At 39.5% G+C, this 22,864-nt stretch overlaps 3 protein-coding genes across 4 annotated transcripts; 2 read left to right on the top strand and 1 right to left on the bottom strand.

The window, feature by feature from the left end:
- The first annotated feature begins 69 nt into the window (after positions 1–69).
- LOC145737706 (paired amphipathic helix protein Sin3a-like) lies at positions 70–14,681 on the top strand. 2 transcript variants are annotated; one of them, XM_081992515.1, is made up of 13 exons: positions 70–306; positions 3,313–4,340; positions 4,395–4,883; positions 5,018–5,305; positions 7,129–7,573; positions 7,627–7,834; positions 7,894–8,066; positions 8,123–8,313; positions 10,179–10,566; positions 11,109–11,335; positions 12,818–12,970; positions 13,124–13,357; positions 13,414–14,681. In XM_081992515.1, the coding sequence occupies exons 2-13, from the start codon at positions 3,333–3,335 to the stop codon at positions 13,657–13,659; spliced, it is 4,050 nt and encodes a 1,349-aa protein (XP_081848641.1). In that variant the 5' UTR covers positions 70–306; positions 3,313–3,332; the 3' UTR covers positions 13,660–14,681. The 2 variants fall into 2 exon arrangements, with proteins under 2 accessions (XP_081848641.1, XP_081848642.1); XM_081992516.1 differs by lacking the exon at positions 70–306 and adding an exon at positions 1,056–1,181.
- Positions 14,677–15,968, bottom strand: LOC145737714 (methionine aminopeptidase 1D, mitochondrial-like). The gene is made up of 5 exons (XM_081992530.1): positions 15,826–15,968; positions 15,556–15,775; positions 15,312–15,503; positions 14,963–15,224; positions 14,677–14,913 (listed from the first exon to the last, which is right to left on the bottom strand). The coding sequence occupies exons 1-5, from the start codon at positions 15,870–15,872 to the stop codon at positions 14,693–14,695; spliced, it is 942 nt and encodes a 313-aa protein (XP_081848656.1). The 5' UTR covers positions 15,873–15,968; the 3' UTR covers positions 14,677–14,692.
- LOC145737710 (uncharacterized) lies at positions 15,895–22,187 on the top strand. Its single transcript, XM_081992519.1, has 10 exons — positions 15,895–16,301; positions 16,352–16,669; positions 17,143–17,312; positions 17,367–17,508; positions 17,551–17,795; positions 17,855–18,087; positions 18,143–18,334; positions 21,211–21,476; positions 21,607–21,825; positions 21,877–22,187. The coding sequence occupies exons 1-10, from the start codon at positions 16,040–16,042 to the stop codon at positions 22,161–22,163; spliced, it is 2,334 nt and encodes a 777-aa protein (XP_081848645.1). The 5' UTR covers positions 15,895–16,039; the 3' UTR covers positions 22,164–22,187.
- The last annotated feature ends 677 nt before the right edge of the window (positions 22,188–22,864 follow it).

Here is a 22,864-nt window from a genome sequence, read left to right as displayed (position 1 = left end):
TGGTGCAAAACGGTGTTGGAATTTAGTTTGGTGTAAATGCCATTCCTACCCGTCACGCCGCTGAACAAAGATGGGACCGCCCAAACAAGCTTCCAAGATTTTCAAAGCACTTTGAGCAGGCAGTCGCCAAGCGGTTGTCGTTATGGAACGTCGTCGACAGAATGTGTCAAATTTTCCTTTTGGTAAAATCGGTTGTACCGCCGCAAATCGCGACAATTACTTCAAAAGTGTATTTAAATAACGTGCCAGTGTGTGTCTACGAACTGAGTGTGCGAAAAACCTGTCCGGAAACAGCTTTTCAACAAGGTAAGGGCCATATTTTTTCCCCATCATCAGATCCCACACGTTTTATTGTGTATTTGTTCGTTGGGGTTGCCCTAATAAACAATTCAGTTTCACAAACTCTTAGGAATGCCTCTATACACGCTTGTTCCAAAATTAGCTTTGCATTTTTCCGAAAGTGAGAGGCGTGCTCCTGTGGTGTACTCTAAACCCAGCTGTTTCTACCGCAAAAGAAAAGCATAGTTTTTTTTTTCGGTCGTGAATAAAGAGAGTCCTGTTTTGTTGTTCCTGATGTTGCGGCACTTGACCTGGCAACCGCGTAGTTTTCCCCACATAATTACGAGTGTTCGTTTCGGTTAGTTACGGTCCCCTTTTGATAGCGCAACCCTTTAGTAGTGCATTTTATGTTTAAAATAATATTCATGTAACATTTTTGTGTATTTGTTTACTGATGACAAAGCTGGTTGACAAGCGAAAAGCGCCTGTACGGTCTTGGAGTGTGTGGCAACAGTGTCCATTACGTCCGGTCCTCCCTTCTCTTGCTGTTATTATCGATTCCCCAAGCCAGCCAATCGGGAGCTAGCGCTTCGGCTTGAGGCAGCCAATTTATCTTTACGGCGTTGCCGTTTCTTCCTATCTTTGTAAGCCGCCGCAACACGGTTGCACGATGTGGCAATAGGGCGGCGTGATCGGTGGGAATGCGGCGTTGCCATTTTTCACGCATATCTACGAAGTTAAATCGGGATTTGGACGACCTAAAAATTTAGTCACCAAGCGAAATGAATTCAAGTTCGGTCTGGGTATTTTTCAACTTTTACCACCTAACAAAACTGATCGTACTTTCGTCAGGATGGATTTACTACCATTTGACTGGCACATGACACCGTGTCGATTATTGCGTAAGTTCTTTTGTAGAGCTATTTAGGAAATCATCTTTGTTTGGTCACATTACTCCATTGGGGGCCACTCCTTTTATTAAAAATTTGCAGAAAAACAGATGTTAGCAAGACACTTTCTCCTTGATTAGTCAAAATATTACTGAGGATGGGAAAACAACGTGGTCTAGTCGATTTTGATACACTAAACTCGTAATGCACTGGTTTTTATGTTGCGCAATCCGAAAATATTTTTATATACTGTTATCGCCACAAACATTTAAGCTGCGCGCGCCCCGTGGATAATTTATAAATACATTTTGTTTTCGCCGGGTCTTCCTAAAAAAAAAAATCTAATTTTCCATACTTTTGTGTGTACCCTCGACCAATGCAACGCCGTAAACGTTCTGGATACGTCCAAAAACTCTGCTGTGTGAGCAGTTACGTTTATGGGCCAAATGTACACAAAAGTGGGCGTGGTTGTAGGATCAGCTGAGCTTGTTCCACTTTTTTTTTGCTATTCCACCTTAAATTAGTACAGAAATTCGGTAACAAGTCAAAATGACGTACGTGAAACAGCGTCCGCCATTTGCAAAAAAAAATTAATCAGGTCACTTGATCAAAATTACCCTTATGATAAGAAGAGAGAAGTGCATATTGCAAATCGATGCTCTACTAGACAATGATGGAGATAATGTTTTGTGACATGTGTCACTTCTTGGAGCATTGATGTTTAAAGTGACTAGAGCGCTATGGGTGTTTTAGGGATCAAAAGATTTCCCATTTAAACAAATCTGGTTACTATTTGGGTTAGATAGTCAAAAATTAATTATTAAAAGTGAAAATACCCAGGGTATACCACTAGGGCGTTATAGTGTACCAACTGTAGGAATTAGTGGGCATTCGGTAGGTCTAAATTATGTTATAAAAAAATCATACAATATTTTTTTATACAAATACCATTGAAATATAAACATAAATAAAGTTTGGTAATCTGTTGGAAAAGAGGAAAAAATTATGAATTTTACTTTCAAAAATTTTGACTCTCTAGCGTAGCTTTCCATTGACATATAAAACTTTATACAAAGCGTCCCAAATAAGGGAGTTATTTTGATTTGAATAAGCGAATGTACCAAAAAAAGTGCAGAAAAAAATAATCAACTTTGACGTTCCATAGCGGCCGAACCGTACCATCAACCTATAAACTTTTATACGTCAATAAAAAGCTCATTTCATTAGCTTACCTTTGACATATAAAAGCTTATACAAAGTGTAGCAAATAAGCTGGTTATTGACAATTGAAGGAAAAAATGCACCAAAAAAAGTCATGAAAAAATGAGTAAACTTTGACGCCCTCTAGTGACCAAACCGTCCAACCTATTAACCCCCCAGGGGTATTTTTAGAATGCTCATTTCATTGGCTATCCATTGACGTATAAAACTCTACTAAAAGTAGTGCAATTTTTGAGGATTAAACAAAATGATGTACCAAGAAAATTGGTCAACTTTTGACGCTTTCTAGCGGGCAAACGGCTAACCAATCGATTTTTATACGTCAATGGAAAGCTCATTTCATTGGCTGTCCATCGACACGTGTGTTATTTACTGTTTAGTGACAGGATGCACCACAAACATTTTTTGACTGGTTAAAGGCTAATTTGACGAGAGAAAGTTAGGAAAACACGGTCACGTGACTTACTAGATCTACCATGACGTAATGCTTAGAATTTTGGCAATTTTCGTAAGGGTCAAATTTGCGTGAAACACCGCCACTATCCTAATGGGTTTTGCGCCTTAGGTTGGCCAGTTAGTGCAAGCGAAAATCGACCTTAATGATTGTATTTCTACAGTTTTGCCACTACCCTAGATTTGGCAATCATTGTGCTAGGTTTGTGCCAAATATCAGGGCGGTAAATTTTAAATTCATCTAAAATTGATTTGTCTCATCGAAACAGTCAAACTGTAGTTAATGCAGTAGTCATTCTAAAGTCAGGGCACATCATCCAATATTATGTTAGTATGCAAACTTGGCATTTAGATTGACCTCCAAGAAGGCTGTTTAACATCAATAAACAACCAAAACATATTTAAACCAATTAATATTTTTGTTGGAAATGTGGGTAGTTTGTGATAGTAAATGTGAATTTTGTTGCAGAGAATTGAAGCTAATTTGAAATGAAACGTCTACGAGTGGACGAGTCTTCGAAAGAAGGCAGTGGACCGTCGATAGCTGGTCCGATCTACCGACAAGCATTGCCCAATGTTGTAGCATCGTCTACAGCGTTTCCAGGTGGTGCCGTAAAAGTGCTAAGCGAAGGTATGCAGTCTGGACTATATTCCCAAGCCCAAGGGAGCTACAGCACGATGCCTGTAGCGGCTGCGCCACTTTCGGGCGGAAAGCCCCAATCTATGCCACTGTCAGCCACTAGCCACAACGCGATGCGCACAACGGGTGCTTCGCCCCCCAGCGCCACCCTTCAGGAACCGCAGCAACAGCCCTCACCCAGTAATTTTCAACGGTTAAAAGTGGAGGACGCGTTGTCGTATTTGGACCTTGTTAAGTACAAGTTTGGGTCGAAACCTCAAGTGTACAACGACTTTCTTGATATTATGAAGGAGTTTAAAAGCCAAAGTATCGATACTCCGGGAGTGATCGAACGCGTGTCGAGCCTATTCAAAGGATTTCCCGAACTGATTGTGGGTTTTAACACGTTTTTACCGCCCGGTTACAAGATTGAGGTGCAACGAAGCGAACAGGGTGGTTACGCGTTTTCGGTTTCGGTGAGCGTGCCCAATCCGACTGGCGCAATTTCGTCCGATCCGCAAAAGTCCGCCATGATACTGAGCGGATCGGGACGGATTAACATGTCCGCCCCACCAGCTCAACAACCACCACCACCACCACCTCCACCACAAACGATAACCCTAACCCAACCCTTGCAGCCGCCCCAGCCCCAACCACCACCGCAACAACCAATCATCGCGCCTGCTCCCCAACCCACTTTAGCTCCATCCGTAGGCCATCACTCCGGTTACGCAATGTCAGCGCCCACTAATTACGGTTGTCTGTCATTGTCTGCCGCCCAGGCAGCTGTCAACCACGCCCTTCAGGGTCATCCGGACACTCCCCAGAATCAACCGGTCGAGTTTAATCACGCCATCAATTATGTCAACAAAATTAAGGTAAGTTAACCTCTACCACGTGTGGTGTCTGTGCAACATAATTTGGTTTTGTAGAATCGTTTCCAAGGCCAACCGGAGAAGTACAAACGTTTCCTGGAAATATTGCATACGTACCAAAAGGAGCAACGCACAATGAAAGAGTCCAACGTCGGTTCGAACGTGAAACATCTCACCGAACAGGAAGTGTACAGTCAAGTGGCGAAGCTGTTTGAGAATCAGAGCGATCTGTTGGCGGAATTCGGGCAGTTTCTTCCAGACGCAACCAGCCACATCAATCAGGCCCCAGTGTTGTCGGAACATTCGAATTCGATAAGCAAAAAGTCCCTGAAACCGTACCATCGCGATCATTTGCCCGACCGGCACATTTCGCACAAGTCCAGCCACCAATCGGGATCGGTGAAACGGTCACCGCCCTATTCTGGCTACCATCACAGGGACGTGCCGCCTCCGAAGAAACCGAAAATATCACCAGCTTACCGAGACGTTAGTCTCAGCGAAGCCGGAAAGTACGGTACTTTAAATGATTACGCCTTTTTTGATAAGGTACGTGCAAAAATCTTTATTTTTCACTATTTCTACAGCTAAAATCAAAGTGTTGAAGTATGACGTAGCGATGTGATGCAGCAATTACGTGTCAGACATAAAACCATTTTAAATTTCTGTGTTACTGTTCGCAGGTGAGAAAAGCTTTAAGGTCGCAGGAAAACTACAGCAATTTTCTGCGCTGTTTGGTGCTGTTCAATCAGGAAATCATCTCGAAAAGCGAACTGCTACAAATCGTCACGCCGTTCCTCGGCAAATTTCCGGAACTGCTCAAGTGGTTCCGGGAATTTATGGGCCAGAACGAAACCGAACCCGTCCCGTACAACTCCGCCAGATCTGAACGTCCTCAAGGCGAGCACGTGCTCGAAATCGACTTGGCAACGGCGAAACGTTTAGGTGCCAGCTACTGTGTTATCCCTAAGGTAAGTGTTGACAGCTGTCACCCTTGACTGGCGTAACTCCTTAAGAGGAAGAAGTTGTTAGAAGCCAAACAATATTACCAACTTATCAATGTTATTATACCGTTGGATAGCGTTTTTTATGGCTTTAATTTAGGATTAATAATCATTTTCCTGATTGAAATGTGGAAATTGTACTCTTTTATTTAACCTCAAATTACTCACTTATTTGCAGCACTCTGTATCAATTTTTATACGTCTATGGATGGCTAATAAAATGGGCTTTTCAATGATATGGCAACATAGTGTGATATGTTGAACGGTTTGGTCGCTAGAGGGCGTCAAAGTTGCACTACCAAATTTTTTCAAAATTTTAGTGCACCAACTTGTTTAACCTCAAATTACTCACTTATTTGCAACACAATGTATAAACTTTTATACGTCTATGGATAGCTAATAAAATGGGCTTTTCAATGATATGGCAACATAGTGTGATATGTTGAACGGTTTGGTCGCTAGAGGGCGTCAAAGTTGCACTACCAAATTTTTTCAAAATTTTAGTGCACCAATTTGTTTATCCTCAAATTACTCACTTATTTGCAACACAATGTATAAACTTTTATACGTCTATGGATAGCTAATAAAATGGGCTTTTCAATGATATGGCAACATAGTGTGATATGTTGAACGGTTTGGTCGCTAGAGGGCGTCAAAGATGCACTACCAAATTTTTTCAAAATTTTAGTGCACCAATTTGTTTAACCTCAAATTACTCACTCATTTGCAATACAATGTATACACTTTTATACGTCTATGGATAGCTAATAAAATGGGCTTTTCAATGATATGGCAACCTAGTTTGATAGGTTAAACGGCTTGGTCGCTAGAGGGCGTCAAAGTTGCACTACCAAATTTCTTCAAAATTTTAGTGCACAAACTTGTTTAACCTCAAATTACTCACTTATTTGCAACACAATGTATAAACTTTTATACGTCTATGGATAGCTAATAAAATGGGCTTTTCAATGATATGGCAACATAGTGTGATATGTTGAACGGTTTGGTCGCTAGAGGGCGTCAAAGTTGCACTACCAAATTTCTTCAAAATTTTAGTGCACAAACTTGTTTAACCTCAAATTACTCACTCATTTGCAACACAATGTATAAACTTTTATACGTCTATGGATAGCTAATAAAATGGGCTTTTCAATGATATGGCAACATAATGTGATATGTTGAACGGTTTGGTCGCTAGAGGGCGTCAAAGTTGCACTACCAAATTTTTTCAAAATTTTAGTGCACCAACTTGTTTAACCTCAAATTACTCACTCATTTGCAACACAATGTATAAACTTTTATACGTCTATGGATAGCTAATAAAATGGGCTTTTCAATGATATGGCAACCTAGTTTGATAGGTTAAACGGCTTGGTCGCTAGAGGGCGTCAAAGTTGCACTACCAAATTTCTTCAAAATTTTAGTGCACAAACTTGTTTAACCTCAAATTACTCACTTATTTGCAACACAATGTATAAACTTTTATACGTCTATGGATAGCTAATAAAATGGGCTTTTCAATGATATGGCAATATAGTGTGATATGTTGAACGGTTTGGTCGCTAGAGGGCGTCAAAGTTGCACTACCAAATTTTTTCAAAATTTTAGTGCACCAATTTGTTTAACCTCAAATTACTCACTCATTTGCAACACAATGTATAAACTTTTATACGTCTATGGATAGCTAATAAAATGGGCTTTTCAATGATATGGCAACCTAGTTTGATAGGTTAAACGGTTTGGTAGCTAGAGGGCGTCAAAATTAACTAACAATTTGGAACTTTTTTCAGGCTCAAGAAGGACAAAAGTGTTCGGGTAGGACGCAACTGTGCAAAGAAGTGTTGAACGATCAATGGGTGTCGTTTCCGACCTGGTCGGAGGACAGTACGTTTGTCAGTTCGCGGAAAACGCAATACGAAGAGTATATGTACCGGTGCGAGGATGAACGGTTCGAACTGGACGTGGTGATCGAAACGAACGCGTCTACCATACGAGTCCTGGAGGCCGTGAACAAAAAATTGAATCGAATGGGCCCGGACGAGATAGCCAAGTTTAAGCTGGACGACTGTTTGGGAGGAACGTCGCCCACTCTACACCAGAGGGCGTTGCGGCGCATCTACGGCGAGAAAGCTCAGGACATGATCGAGGGACTGAAAAAATCACCGTCAGTTGCTGTGCCCGTTGTGCTGAAACGCCTTAAAATGAAGGAGGACGAGTGGAGAGAGGCGCAGAAAGGTTAAAATTCACTAGCAAATTCTGGTACAAATTTTGACAATTTTATTTTGCAGGATTTAATAAAATTTGGCGGGAACAAAACGAAAAGTACTACCTGAAAAGTTTGGATCATATGGGCATCAATTTTAAGCAGACTGACGTCAAAGCAATCAGGACGAAGAGTTTGTTCAACGAAATTGAACAGCTGTTCGATGAACGACACGAACAGAACGACGAAGGGGCCGAATCAGTGTCCGGGCCCCATTTGGTTGTACCGTACAGGTGAGACTGTTTTTTTAAAAAAAAACACCTGCGTTGAATCAAATTCGGTTTAATTGTAGGGATAAAGGAATTTTGGACGATGCCGCCAATCTATTGATCCATCACGTCAAACGTCAAACTGGCATTCAAAAGGGCGAGAAACGAAAAATCAAACAACTGCTCAGACAGTTTGTGCCGGATTTGTTTTTCCACGCGCGGCAGCCACTCAGCGACGACGAACGAGAGGAAGACGGTAAGTCAATTTAAACGCAATTCTCACGCAAAAGTTAAAAGGAGTGATCGATTTAGATGATAATGAAGAGAAGAGAAGTCCGAGCGGTTCGCCGAAAAATGGCGACACAAAAGATGGGAAAATCAAGGACGAAAGCGCGGCATCTTCGAGCGGCGACGTCGAGGACTCGCCGCCGGAAGTCAAATCCGAACCGGACGTTAGAGACGAGGACGCCAAAGTGCCGGTGCACGCTCAAACATCCAATCCGGTAAGTTTGTTTTGCTTGGATAGCAAGAAGCGATGTTGTCAAGTTTAAGGAGGAGGCCTCTGACAGTCAAAAACAACTTTTGTACGGTCTGGAGCTCTTGTGGCAGCTTTAAAAAAACTCTTTAAAGATTTGGTGTATTTGTAGAGGCTTTTACACTTTTAGAACGTTGTTAGACTTCTAACAGTTTTGAAACATTCTAATAAGGTTCTTGTAGACCCTCTGGCAGTTTTAAAAACACTTATAATGTTCACAGCTTTTTTTTAGTATTTAGAAGCATCCGGCATTTCCAAAATGTGTGTAGAGGCTTCTGGCAGCTTTAAAAAGCTCTTGTAAGATTCTTGACACTTATAAGGATCTCTAGTAATTTTTAACAGTTTTTATTAGTATCTAGAGGCTTCTGGCAGCTATAACAGCTCTTGATAGGTTTGGGGCATTACCTCTGACATTTTTAAAACATTATTGTAAGGTTGAGCGTCCTTGTAGAGGCATCTGACATTTCCAAAATGTCTCTGGAGGCTTCTGGTAGTTTTAAAACGCTCGTGTAAGGTGGGGGCCCTTGTTGGAGTTTCTGGTATTTAGATAACGTCTCTAGAAGCTTCTAACAGTTTTAAAACACTCTTGTAAGATTGAGGGTCCTTGTAGAGGCCTTTTTGGCACTTTAATGTCTTTAGAGGCTTCTGAGAGTTTTAAAAAGCTCTTAGAAAGTTTGGGGCAGTTGTAGAGGCCTCTGGCACTTTTAAAACGTCTCTAGAAGCTTCTAACAGTTTTAAAACACTCTTGTAAGATGGAGGGTCTTTGTAAAAGGCTCTTTGGCACTTTAGATATGTCTTTAGAGGCTTCTGGCAGTTTTAAAAAGCTCTTAGAAAGTTTCAGTCAGCTGTAGCGGTCTCTAGTTATTTGTAACATCGTTTATTACTATTTAGAGACTTCTGGCATTTTCAAAATGACTCTAGAAGCTTCTGGCAGTTTTAAAACACTCTTAGAAAGTTTGAGGCAGTTGTAGAGGCCTCTGGCAGTTCTAAAACGTTTCTAGAGGCTTCTGGCAGTTTTAAAACACTCTTGTAAGATGGAGGGTCCTTGTAGAGGCCTTTTTGGCACTTTAAAAATGTCTTTAGATGCTTCTGGTAGTTTTTAAACGCTCTTGTAAGGTGGGGGCCCTTGTTAGAAGTCTCTGGCATTTATAAAACGTCTCTAGAAGCTTCTGGCAGTTTTAAGAAGCTCTTAGAAAATTTGGAGCAGTTGTAGAGGCTTCTAACAGTTTTAAAACACTCTTGTACGATTGAGGGTCCTTGTAGAGGCCTCTTTGGCACTTTAATGTCTTTAGAGGCTTCTGGTAGTTTTGAAAAAAATGTTGGGTGCAGTTGTAGAGGTCTCTGGCACTTCTAAAACGTCTTTAGAGGCTTCTGGCAGTTTTAAAACACTCATGTGAGATTCTAGTGACCTGTGCATCACGTGTTACGGTGCCTACCAATGTCAAAACAATATTTTGCATCGGTGTTGCCAATAGTTGCGTTTGTTCCCTATTTTCCTACAATATTGTGCTTCAATTCTAACTTGAAGGTTACAGGATTCATACTTTTATTAATAGTTTAGTATTAATTATTCTTTGTATTACAAAATTACAACAAATATTTAAATTAATAAAATCTGTTAAGGTTGTTATGTGCTGGTCCATATTACATGTCAGGAAAATTTGAAAGCTACGACAACATTGGCGCGGCGCATGCGTATTCCGAAAATTTCCGAAACCAATCACAAATTGATCAGAAATATTTAATGATGGCTTTTAAGTAGTAATTTGCAGCTACGTAATCAGTGCGTTGTTCTTCTTAATGTAATTTCGAGACGTAATTTCTCTTCTATAGGAAGAAGCTTACACGCTGTTTATGGCAAACAACAACTGGTACATATTCTTCCGTTTGCACGCGATCCTGTGCGAACGTTTGTTAAGGATCTACGAGCGGGCGGTGAAAATAGCGCAGGAGGAGAGGAAGAACGGGGAGAACCGGAAAAATAGTACGGCGATCGCCCTGAGACTGAAACCGAAGCCCCAAATCGAGATCGAAGACTATTATCCCGCGTTCCTGGACATGGTGAAGAATCTCCTCGACGGCAACATGGAGGCGAACACTTACGAGGACACGTTGCGCGAAATGTTTGGCATCCACGCCTACGTCGCCTTCACGTTGGATAAAGTGGTGTCCTATGCGGTACGGCAGCTCCAACATTGCGTCACGGAACGGACTGCTATAGGTAAAGTCGATTTTTGAGTAGAATTTGTCGGTTTTTTTTCCAAGTATTTCCAGGCCATTATCAAGGATTGTCACTTTTTAGAGTTTTGCGGTTTTTGATTTGATTTTAACAGATAACCATCAAACAAAATCCTACACAACCTAGTTCTAGACTTGCTTTAAATGCCAAGTGGTTTAATACGTAAAATTCAAGGTTTTTTTTGTACTACCACAAGGAACATATCAGGCCCCTTTTTAAACTCTCAAATCATACCAAACTGTTTGCCAGTAAACTTAACCACAAAATTGAGAAAAACAAGACTTTTTACTGGTTATTGTAATCTTAACATACCAATTTGTAACTCTTGAAATCATTTTTTGACCACCCTATATAGTGTCTATAGTAAAAATTACTCAAATAACAGTTATCAGCTGCAACCATCATTACATCGGCGTGTATGGTGGGTTGCATACCTACCCTTGTTTTGAAACTGTCAACTTGACATTAAGTTGAGTTATTTAAATTGATTTGCGTCGTAAATTTAGCTAGAATTCCGTTTGCAGGTTGTACAGAGCAGTTTTTAAAGGAAAATAAGCGTGGGGCCGCCGGTGGACCGTGTTGCACTGCGTACAAACGCATCTACATGGAGCAGGCGTATCAGAGAGCGGCCGAGAAGGTCGTACAGGAGGAGAATTGCTTTAAAATCTACATTTACAAGTGCAACTGCAAGATTTCTATCGAACTGTTGGACACTGAACCGGAAGAGTCGAAAAAAGCCGATGAGGCCAATGTAAGTACCCCAAAAAAACTAAGATTTTGATACATTTTGAGCACATAATTTTAATTTAATACATAAGTGACCAAACTGCGCACCATGTATTACTCATCAATAGCTATGACAGGTATTCAAAAGTCACCTGTTAAAAAGTGTCCTTTAAATTAAATTTGAATGTGTAAAAACTTAATTTTTTCAATGCAAGTGTCAAAGCCACAACAAAATCAAATTAACCTAATCGATCACCGCCTTCTTTACAAGAAAGCCTAGAATGTCATTTTAATGGCGGCGTTATCGAATTTTTTTTGTACACAAACCTATGGAGGTGCAGTAGAAAATATGTTTTTTTTTATTTTTTCGTGTAGTTGATTAGAAGTTGTGAGTGAAAAATCAAAGAACGCTTCATTCCTGATCCAGATATGTATAGATATGACTTTTTATATCCAATAAAGTCCAGCCAAAGCAAGTTTGGTTAGAACCCTTTGTCTTGGAAAGTACAACAAACTAATGTAAAAACTGCTCAATCAAAGAAAATTTGGAAATCCTTGAATCTAGGTAAGCAAAACTGGTAAATGGGTTTTACATTATTACCAAGACCTTTCTTTTAAAATGTAAATGTGCCAATGAAACTTCTAAAAGCTGTCCTGTTTCTTCAGAGTAAACCTTTGTTGCTCTCAAAATGCAGGCGGCCTCAAAATTTAACTCTCTTATGTATGTAAGAGGCAATAAGTTTACTGAATGAGAAAGCATATTGTACTTACCACTGAGTATTGTGTTGGAGTAAAATCATTCCAGTTCAAAGCTTTCAACCACTGTTGGGTTCGAGCAGGGTCTTTTGGAAAGGAAAGGACACTTTTGGGCCTTTCTCCAAATTGCTTTTACAATTTGGCAAACAACAAGTGTGACGGCATATTGTACAGGCAATAGAATTTAAGTTAAAAAACCAACAACAAATTATAGAACAATGAAGGAACAATAACAATAGTGATAACTGATAACACAATAAAATGAACACAAACTACACTTTCACTAGAACAACAAACATATAAACAACAATATATAATAGCAAACAAAAATTACTTTGGCAAGTAATCCCAAGTCTTGACTTTAAACTTTAAAAATTAATTTAATCATCCAAAAACTCAATTTCCACAATACAAACAAATGCAAACTGTCAATCCCATATTTCGGCCATATTGGAATTTTTGGCATGCACCTTCTTGGCTTTCTTGTACAGAGGGCGGTGAATCGATCGATGATAAAACTTGACATAATTATTGTCATATGTCAAAGTGACAGTTGTCAAAAAATTTCAGCCCTCTCGGGTGCGTAGTTTCGGAGATATGACACATCAAACAACTTTGTGTCTCTGTTGCTCACAGTGAAACCAAACTAGAGTTTTGACATGTCCTGTCAACACTTGCATTGATAGTGACAGCTGTCAAACTTGGCACCGTTACTGTCAAATGTCAGTAACTGTATTTTTTTAATTAACAGAAATGGAATAGTTACAAAGAGTGTTTTGCCAGCATTGCGAATGCCAACACGTCCAAGCCCCGGTCGCCGGTGTACTTAAGTCGGAACTTGAAGCTGTACAAGCGTCAAAGCAGTAAGAAGTCGCGTACGTCGAGTCCCACCGAGGTAGATAAGGTATGTAAATGCAATTATTGCGTAATTCGTCGATAACTGAGTTATTTACTGTTAAAACTGAATTGTTTGATTTTGACAGTTTTTTCTGTGACAGCCCGTAACTAAAAAAATGGAAAAAAAATGGTAAAATGGAATGAATCACGTATTTTTCAGGAGCAAAAAGATCAGAACCGTACCGAACTGGAATCGTCCAGTCTAAACATGTTCGAGGCGCTGGAACGGAAACTGAACGAACGCGCGCCCGAACGTAACGAAACCAATCATCCGGGCTATCAAGTGAACGACGAGCAGGAGTGCAAATTTAACATGCGCGACCCGAAAATCACCTTCACCCTGACCAAGGACAGCTTTTTGTACAAGAATAGTGCCTTTCTTAGAGCCAGACAGGTGAGCGACCGAATTTTTCCCGACTAACTTGGCAACAATGCAACAATTCCTTGCAGTCGCACCCGCGCGTCACCAAACACAAAGCGACCAAGTTCAGGACGTGGCTGAAACGGTGGGCGTCCGCGCACGTGACCGACGCGCACTCCAAACAATGCACCGATTGGCTGATGGGGCGCGGAGAGGGCGTGGTCCCGAATCGGACGCGCGTCGTCGCCGATAACGATCTCCTACGAACGCCGTACGTTCCTTATAACCGATACCGGGTGGATCGGCTGCCAAACGACAGTGCCACGTCAACGTAGGAGCAATAAATTTTTGTTTTTTTCTCGTTAGATGTCGTTACGGTCGCGCTTTTTAGTGGGAGGTTGTTTATTTTGATGTTAAGCTGAGAAGGGAGAAACCAGTAGAAATGTTGAACTCCAACTTGGGACACCTTGTACAACAATTTGCGTAAATCACGGCACACTCTGTTGATAGTTTGTTACGCAACTGTTGCACAGAAGTTTACAGCAACTAGTCGATGGGAAACCTCCCACGTAAACGCGACCGATTTAATTTATTTTTTTTATCGATTATATAGAGAGCGCCACCGGTGATACTTTTTGTTACTTCTTAAGAACAAAAGACAATTGTTTTGTAAATAAATATTATATTTTATACGAGGTAGTTTAGATTTGCCGTGTAATAACGTTTTAGGATGTCGATTTGCGTTTCGGGGCGGAAATGTTTTGTTTACTATGACATTTAAATTATTTCCTTAGTTATTGTTTGTGTTTTGCTTTTACGTGCGTCGAGAGAATGGCGGTACGGTTTGTATTGTAATTTTTGTCCGTTGGTGATGCCTGTTGACATATCTATTTCTTGACACTTGGTGAGTGTTTTTTTTTTATTTTTTGACACGTTTTTACGTGTTTATAGTGCTTCCTCGAGCCCATTTTTTCTGTACATACTTTGGATGAGACGGTTACACTTAATAACGAAATTCATCCTATTAATTGATAGTCTATTTTTCTATTAGAGTGGTATGTTTTCAAATAGTGCAACGTGTAAATATTTTATATAATAAGTGTTATAAATGAGAAAGGGAGAAAATAACCAAAATAAACAATTTTAAGAGAAAATTAAAACATTCCAACTTTTCATATATTAAAGCACTTTTTTTACATAAAGTTTGGTTATTTTCGCTACTTGAACCCACTTGCAGCAGAATCTGTACAAAAAACAATAATTTTATATAATATATATTATATATAGAGTGGGAGCAATATGTACACAAACATTGTACACAGTACATGCCATTTATATAATAAAAAACTAAAAGTATTATATGTTTTATTAATTATCTTCCATCTCTATTTCAGAATTTGGTAAAGTTAAAATTTCCACTCCAGATGGAGTCACCAGCACGGTGTGCTCAAATTGGGCAGTGCGAGCGTTATCGGCCGTCACCGCCGTCCAATTATCCGGCAAAATGTCGATTAATTCCTCTCCTTGAGTCAGTATCGGTTCGATGGTAAACGTCATTCCCGCCTCCATTCGACCGGGATAGTCGTTTTCTAATAAACTAAGTCACGTGACATTGCAAGTACTCACGTGACAACCTACCGATGTGAAATATTTCAGGTGGGCCGTGAAAGTAACTTCCAATTCCGTGTCCCAAAAAAGCGGGCACCACTTTGTATCCTAATTCGGTGGCTTTTTCCTCAATCGCATATCCGACGTCACTGAAATTGGCTCCAGGCTGGCACACTTTGATTCCCGCATTCAGGCACGTTTGCGTGGCCTCCAGCAGCCATTTTCCTTTCTCATCCACATCACCAATCGGAAAGGTTTTAGAACAGTCACCGTGGTATCCATTGTAGTACACCTGTAATTTATAAATTGCAAATACGCGTGACTCTTTTAAGATTAAAAATGGATTTTATAATGTCAAAATGTGAGTTGATAAACTTACCGTAATGTCAACGTTAATTATGTCACCATTTTCTAAAGGTCGGTCATCGGGGATGCCGTGACAAGTGACGTTATTCACTGACGTACACACTGATTTCGGAAAATTTCTGTAATTTAAGGGTGAGGGATAGGCGCCACTTTGAATACAAAGGTCGTGGACTAGATTGTCTATATCGTCAGTGGTTTGACCGATCTGTAATGCAAATTATTTTTAAAGAAATCCAAGCTAAAGGGAATTTGTTTACCTGTAAAGATTTCCCTACAGTGTCAAGAATGGTGGCCGCAAGTCGACAGGAACGCCTCATCCCTACTATTTGTCGCTCATCCTTAATTTCCGGATAAACTACATTCTCTACAGGGTGTCCTGTTTTGTAGTAACTCGGTTTTGGTATGTGATCTGGGACTGTTTTTATGGGAGACACTCTGGACGGTTGAACTATCGCATATTTACCAAAGTTGGGTTTACTGCAAAGATTAAACTAAATACACTGAAATAAACACAGACTAACTCTTACCTTTTACTGAAAAAGAAAAACTGCCTCACCAATTGGTTGAACTTCATTTTAATGCAAACAATAACAACATTTGAGGTTAACTTTTTGATATTAAACAGGGTAGGCAACGCTGCATTATCGGTCGTGTAAGTACGGTTGCCTAGAGCACAGATCATAAAGTAAAACCCCAAATTAATTGCTGTGACGTAACAATAGTATGTGACACTGACTGGAAATGTCTCAGGGTTCAATTAAATCATCTCGACGTCTCTCAAGACTAAAAACCTCCAGGGATGATTCTAAAGTATCGACAATCACTGAGGAATCGGCTGCAGCCCTTAATTTTAGGGCAACTTTAACCGAGGAGTTTTTCCAATCAATCTACCACACCCTTTTGGTGAACGAAAAACTGTCCCTAAAAACCCTTAGCGAAGGAGAGACACTTTCCACCCGCTCTTTGGACACCACAGAGAGTTTAAGCGATTCAAACAATTCCCGTAAGTTGTGTTGTATGAGAGAAAATTTAAAATATAAGACAAAAATGTAGGAAGTTCCTCCAATCCGAGCTGCGCCTCAAACTGTCCTTGTGTGTGGCGAATCACGTTCAAGAACGGCAACATCTACGAGGGTCAAACAAACGAGCGTTTAATGGAGGGAAATGGCACCTTTTACTGGACTGACAGTTCTGTTTACCGGGGCGATTTTAAAAATGGTTATCCTTGGGGAAAAGGCACGCTAACCTTACCAGATTTGAGTTGCTACAAAGGCGATTTTAATTGTGGTTTCCTACACGGTCATGGAAGTCTCAATGTGAAATCAACCATGTTGCTTTATTGTGGTGAATGGCGATTGTCCAATAGAAACGGTAATTTGACCGATCCATTGACATATAAATGTCTTATTATCTTTCAGATCGGCTTTCAAAAATTTCAGTTCAAATGAGTGAAAAACAGGGTTGGAATTCGAGAAAATACGATTTTCCAACAGAATTGACGTTATTGACCGTTAATTTGAATTTTTGACCGTTATTTTGAATTTTTTTCTTCAACTGGTAGATTCCCTAGAGTCAGAGAAGTATTCAGTAAAAATTTCAGGTCGAATGAGTGAAAAACAGGGTTGGAATTCGAAAAAATGCGATTTTCCAACAGAATTGACGTTCTTGACCGTTAATTTGAATTTTTGATCGTTAATTTGAATTTTTTTCTTCAACTGGTAGATTCCCTAAAGTCAGAGGAGTATTCAGTACAAATTTCAGCTCGAATGAGTGAAAAACAGGGTTGGAATTCGATAAAATGCGATTATTAATTATACTGACACGAAACATTTAAATTTTATTAGGAAAAGGTTGGTTGCACTACGACCAGAATAACGTATACGAGGGTGAATGGGTCAACAACCAGAAACACGGAATTGGTATCAGACGGTACAAGAACCGCGATACGTACCAGGGCAGTTGGATCCAGGACCGTATTAACGGTGACGGGGCAATGATGTGGCATAACGGTGACGTACGTCTAGAATTTTTTGCAATATACAGAGTGTGCGTGTAAATTTGGTATCAGTATTATGAAGGTCAGTGGTGCGATGGGTACCAGCACGGGTACGGCGAGTACACTTGGAGCTTAACAGCGCACAACCAGTTGGTTTTCCTTAACTACAACTGGTACAAGGGCAACTGGGTTAACGGGTTTAGGTCTGGAGCAGGTGGTGTACACTTTAATTAAAAAAATCAAGAAATAATTAAAGGAATTATGAATTTCGGGCATGAAAGTGGGGCTAAACTGGCTGGTACCTGGATGGACAATCTGAAACACGGACCTGGAGTGATGATATGTGGCAACGGTGTAATTTTGGAGAAAAACCCCCTTTTCACCGACGACAAACCGTCGGCGTACGCACCCCACAAAACATCCAACGCGGACTGCGCCCTCAGGTCTCAGGGCAGCGCCCTAACCTCATTCGTCAGCATATCCAAACAGATTTTGTCCAAGGTGCCTTCAAAACCAGTGTAAACTATTTTACCTAAAACAGTGGAAAATAATATCCGTAGGTCAAACTGGCAACACTGGACGATGAACCGTTAACCAGTATAAATTTGGGCAGTACCAACATTAAAATGAAACAGTACATTAAATTGTTGGAGAGAAACACTGGGAATGCGCCCCCTTTGAAGATCCCCATCCACCACGTGGTGCATGAAGTGGATTTGGAGTATTTCAAGGAGAATTTCTTCAAAAAAGGATCCGGAGATAGCAGCTCCACAGAAATTGACGAACTTAAAACGTAAAATAATTTGAAAAACACACTCTGTATATGTAAAAAATTTGTTAATTTGCAGTAAAAGTGACAACGGCCCTTCGGGCTGTGCTAATTCGCTACCCGCCACTGGTGATCTGCGCAATCTGATTATTAACTACTTGCCCAGTTTACGAGATATTTACAACACGTACGCCACTGTTTGCTGCCCTGATCGCCTTTTATTGACATGCAAGCCGGTTCTTGTCCGATTGTTTCTATGGCAACTGTATAGGTTAGTTACTTTTACTACCAGAGTACTATTTTGTCTTATTTGACTGACATAGTATGGTCAATTAAATGGGCTTTCCAAAGTCACATGGGTTGATTGGTTAAATAGTTTGGCCGCTAGAGGACGCTAAAGTAAAACTTTGAAAGGTTTTCTTGGAACATGAAAACTCTCTTATATGACTGACTTACTATGGACTTTTATATGTCAAAGCTACTGAAATAGACAACAGACATGTCAGTTCAAATTTTAACACCCCTTTTCTCCCTGACTGTACCACATCTTGCAGTGTTTTTTAGGTTATTGGATAGGAAATTTAATGAGGATTCCAAAAATGTGCTAAAAACAGTAATTTTCTCACTCCAAGTGGGTTTTACCAACGATTTTGTTCCTGACTGTCCTTTCAAACTGTGTTTCTGGCAGTTCAAATTTTGACACCGCATTTCTCACTGACTGTACCAAATTTTGCGGTGTTTTTCTGGCTATCAGATAGGAAATTTAATGAGGATTCCAAAAATGTACTAAAAACAGTAATTTTCTCACTCCAAGTGGGTTTTACCAACGATTTTGTTCCTGACTGTCCTTTCAAACTGTGTTTGTCAGTTCAAACTTTGACACCGCTTTTCTCCCTGACTGTACCGTATATTGCAGTGTTTTTTAGGTTATTGGATAGGAAATTTAATGAGGATTCCAAAAATGTGCTAAAAACAGTCATTTTCCCACTCCAAGTGGGTTTTACCAACGATTTTGTTCCTGACTGTCCTTTCAAACTGTGTTTCTGTCAGTTCAAACTTTGACACCGCTTTTCTCCCTGACTGTACAGTATCTTGCATTGTTTTTTAGGTTATTGGATAGGAAATTTAATGAAGATTCCAAAAATGTTCTAAAAACAGTAATTTTCTCACTCCAAGTGGATTTACCAGCGATTTTGATGCTGACTGTCCTTTCAAACGGTGTTTATGTCAGTTCAAACTTTGACACCGCTTTTCTCCCTGACTGTACCACATCTTGCAGTGTTTTTTAGGTTATTGGATAGGAAATTTAATGAAAATTCCAAAAATGTACTTAAAATAGTCATTTTCTCATTCCAAGTGGATTTTACCAGCGATTTTGTTCCTGACTGTCCTTTCAAACTGTGTTTCTGTTAGTTCAAACTTTGGCAGCACTTTTCTCCCTGACTGTACCGAATTTTGTTATTTTTTTTAGATTATTTGATAGGAAATTTAATGAGGATTCCAAAAATGTGCTTAAAACTGTCATTTTCACACCACAAATGGGTTTTACAGGCGATTTTGTCCTTGACTGTCCTTTCAAACTGTGTTTCTAGCAGTTCAAATTTTGACACTGTTTTTCTAACTGACTATACTCAATTTTTTAGTGTTTTTTTAGACTATTGGATAGGAAATTTAATGAGGATTCCAAAAATGTGCTTAAAACTGTCATTTTCACACCACAAATGGGTTTTACAGGCGATTTTGTCCTTGACTGTCCTTTCAAACTGTGTTTCTAGCAGTTCAAATTTTGACACTGTTTTTCTAACTGACTATACTCAATTTTTTAGTGTTTTTTTAGACTATTGGATAGGAAATTTAATGAGGATTCCAAAAATGTGCTTAAAACTGTCATTTTGACACCAAAAATGGGTTTTACAGACGATTTTGTCCTTGACTGTCCTTTCAAACTGTGTTTCTAGCAGTTCAAATTTTGACACTGTTTTTCTAACTGACTGTACTCGATTTTTTAGTGTTTTTTTAGACTATTGGATAGGAAATTTAATGAGGATTCCAAAAATGTGCTTAAAACTGTCATTTTCACACCACAAATGGGTTTTACAGGCGATTTTGTCCTTGACTGTCCTTTCAAACTGTGTTTCTAGCAGTTCAAATTTTGACACTGTTTTTCTAACTGACTATACTCAATTTTTTAGTGTTTTTTTAGACTATTGGATAGGAAATTTAATGAGGATTCCAAAAATGTGCTTAAAACTGTCATTTTGACACCAAAAATGGGTTTTACAGACGATTTTGTCCTTGACTGTCCTTTCAAACTGTGTTTCTAGCAGTTCAAATTTTGACACTGTTTTTCTAACTGACTGTACTCGATTTTTTAGTGTTTTTTTAGACTATTGGATAGGAAATTTAATGAGGATTCCAAAAATGTGCTTAAAACTGTCATTTTAACACCAAAAATGGGTTTTACAGACGATTTTGTCCTTGACTGTCCTTTCAAACTGTGTTTCTAGCAGTTCAAATTTTGACACTATTTTTCTAACTGACTGCACTCGATTTTTTAGTGTTTTTTTAGACTATTGGATAGGAAATTTAATGAGGATTCCAAAAATGTGCTTAAAACTGTCATTTTCTCACCACAAATGGGTTTTACAGGCGATTTTGTCTTTGACTGTCCTTTCAAACTGTGTTTCTGTTAGTTCAAACTTTGACACTGTTTTTCTCTCTGACTGTACTCAATTTGGTAGTGTTTTTTAGGTTATCGGATAGAAAATTTAATGAGGATTCCAAAAATGTGCTTAAAATAGTCATTTTCTTACTCCAAGTGGGTTTTGTTCCTGATTGTCCTTTCAAACTGTGTTTCTGGCAGTTCAAATTTTGACACCGCATTTCTCACTGACTGTACCAAATTTTGTAGTGTTTTTCTGGCTATCAGATAGGAAATTTAATGAGGATTCCAAAAATGCGCTAAAAACAGTACTTTTTTCTCACTTCAAGTGGGTTTTACCAGCGATTTTGTTCCTGACTGTCCTTTCAAACTGTGTTTGTGTCAGTTCAAACTTTGACACCGCATTTTTTACTGACTGTTATGACAATGACAAATGTCAACATGTGTGTTCCATAAAGCTATAAAATACGATTTAATATAATCAGGGACGTTGGGGTAACGGACAAAAATGGCGTGTCCATTGTGGAAGTGGACGAAATGTTGATGAGGAACCCGAAAGGGTGCCTAGAAACGACACACGACCCATGGGAACCCATCTACTTTTGGCAGTTTATTCAAGCAATGGTTGGATTGGCGGGCCTGTTGTTTAGCAAAGATGTCGCTTACAACAACCCTTGTAAAGGTTCAGCGTATTTCATGTTTAAAAACTTTCTGGATCATCGGTTACTACCTCGTTTTGGACGATTTCAAGGTTCTGAGTTAATAAAGTCCGTCCCAAAGCAAGTGGCAGTGACGTATTCATGACAAAAATGAGTTTCAATATGACGTCACTGCCACTTGGGGTGGACAGAGAGTATGTACTGAAGGAACGAATATTTTAGGTAACAGCTTGAACTATCTTAAAGATCTGGTACCCATTGGTTCGGTATACGAGCTGTATAAAGAAATAGGGGAACCCCATACGGTGGAGACGTTTTTGAAAAATTCCTGCCTAAAAAAGGGCCAAAGCCTGCCCTGCTACAAACTTCTGGCCCCGTGGATGGGCATAAAAATCGGCAAAAACCTCACCATCCTCAACAATCAACTATTATTCCAAGAAGGTTTGTTTCCTTGACTTGTCTTCAAATTGCCTGTCAAAATTTTTGACGCAGACCCCGCCCCAAACGGTGGCCGTAACAAACCTGAAGGCTTGCACGCATTCGCCATTCTGGGCAGAAAAACGATTTTGGCCAGTATTGCGAAAATTTGCCCGCCCCAGTTACAGTACCGGCTCTCATTTTTGGAATTTTACGAAGTTGTTCTGTTGCTGGCCTATCGCAAGACGGAACAGGACCGTACCGCCCCTTTAGACGTGCCCCACGTTAAAAGCCAAAATCGGGGATTACCAAGAACGTCCGAATTGTTTAACGCCAAACGCAAAAATAAGCTAAAAAAGTAGTGAAATTAAATCATTTTGACTGAGCGTAGCTCTGTTATTTAAGGAGTTAAAACAAGTGTAAATAAGGAAATTTGTAGGAAATTTTATTCTTTACAGGATTGTATTAAGGTCATTTTTCCCTTAAGGACCTCCTTAAGGAGTTACAAGTGACTGGATGCACCAAACTGTTTTTTTTTTAAGTAACTCCATTTTGACTGAGCGTAGCTCCGTTATTTAAGGAGTTAAAAAAAAGTATAAATAAGGAAATTTGTAGGAAATTTTATCCTTTACAAGATTGTATTAGGGTCATTTTTGCCTTAAGGGCCTCCTTAAGGAGTTATACAGCAAAAAGTGTCAGCGTGCACCAAACTGTTTTTTTTTTAAGTAACTCCATTTTGACCGAGCGTAGCTCTGTTATTTAAGGAGTTAAAAAAAAGTGTAAATAAGGAAATTTGTAGGAAATTTTATTCTTTACAGGATTGTATTAAGGTCATTTTTCCCTTAAGGGTCTCCTTAAGGAGTTATACAGCAAAAAGTGTCAGAGTGCACCAACCACAATTTTAAAATAAAAAAGTTTGGAGGGATGCAATGGGGGTTGAACCCTGTTGCCGTTATTCCAAAAATTGCTAATCAAGCTGTATAATATATGACGTCATCCTAATTTAGTGGTAATTTTTTTTTTACACCGGATTTTCCAGTGTACCATAAAGGAACAATGCAAA

This window comes from Ips typographus, linkage group LG14 (assembly GCF_016097725.1).
Source record: "Ips typographus isolate SLU linkage group LG14, UJ_Ityp_2.0, whole genome shotgun sequence".
Classification (NCBI taxonomy): Eukaryota; Metazoa; Arthropoda; class Insecta; order Coleoptera; family Curculionidae; genus Ips; species Ips typographus.
The sequence above is the reverse complement of the archived record's forward strand: the minus strand, read 5'-3'. Positions and strand labels throughout refer to the sequence as shown.

Excerpts from the sequence above, each read along its gene's own strand:
- LOC145737710 (XM_081992519.1), top strand. The coding sequence starts at position 16,040 with ATGTCTCAGGGTTCAATTAAATCATCTCGACGTCTCTCAAGACTAAAA. Across the intron at positions 16,670-17,142 it reads GCGATTGTCCAATAGAAACG|GAAAAGGTTGGTTGCACTAC; the intron begins GTAATTTGACCG and ends AAATTTTATTAG. Across the intron at positions 18,088-18,142 it reads GAAATTGACGAACTTAAAAC|TAAAAGTGACAACGGCCCTT; the intron begins GTAAAATAATTT and ends GTTAATTTGCAG.
- LOC145737706 (XM_081992515.1), top strand. The coding sequence starts at position 3,333 with ATGAAACGTCTACGAGTGGACGAGTCTTCGAAAGAAGGCAGTGGACCG. Across the intron at positions 7,835-7,893 it reads CATTTGGTTGTACCGTACAG|GGATAAAGGAATTTTGGACG; the intron begins GTGAGACTGTTT and ends GTTTAATTGTAG. Across the intron at positions 10,567-11,108 it reads CACGGAACGGACTGCTATAG|GTTGTACAGAGCAGTTTTTA; the intron begins GTAAAGTCGATT and ends TTCCGTTTGCAG.
- LOC145737714 (XM_081992530.1), bottom strand. The coding sequence starts at position 15,872 with ATGAAGTTCAACCAATTGGTGAGGCAGTTTTTCTTTTTCAGTAAAAG. Across the intron at positions 15,776-15,825 it reads TTTTTCTTTTTCAGTAAAAG|TAAACCCAACTTTGGTAAAT; the intron begins GTAAGAGTTAGT and ends TAATCTTTGCAG. Across the intron at positions 14,914-14,962 it reads ACCTGAAATATTTCACATCG|AAAACGACTATCCCGGTCGA; the intron begins GTAGGTTGTCAC and ends TTAGTTTATTAG.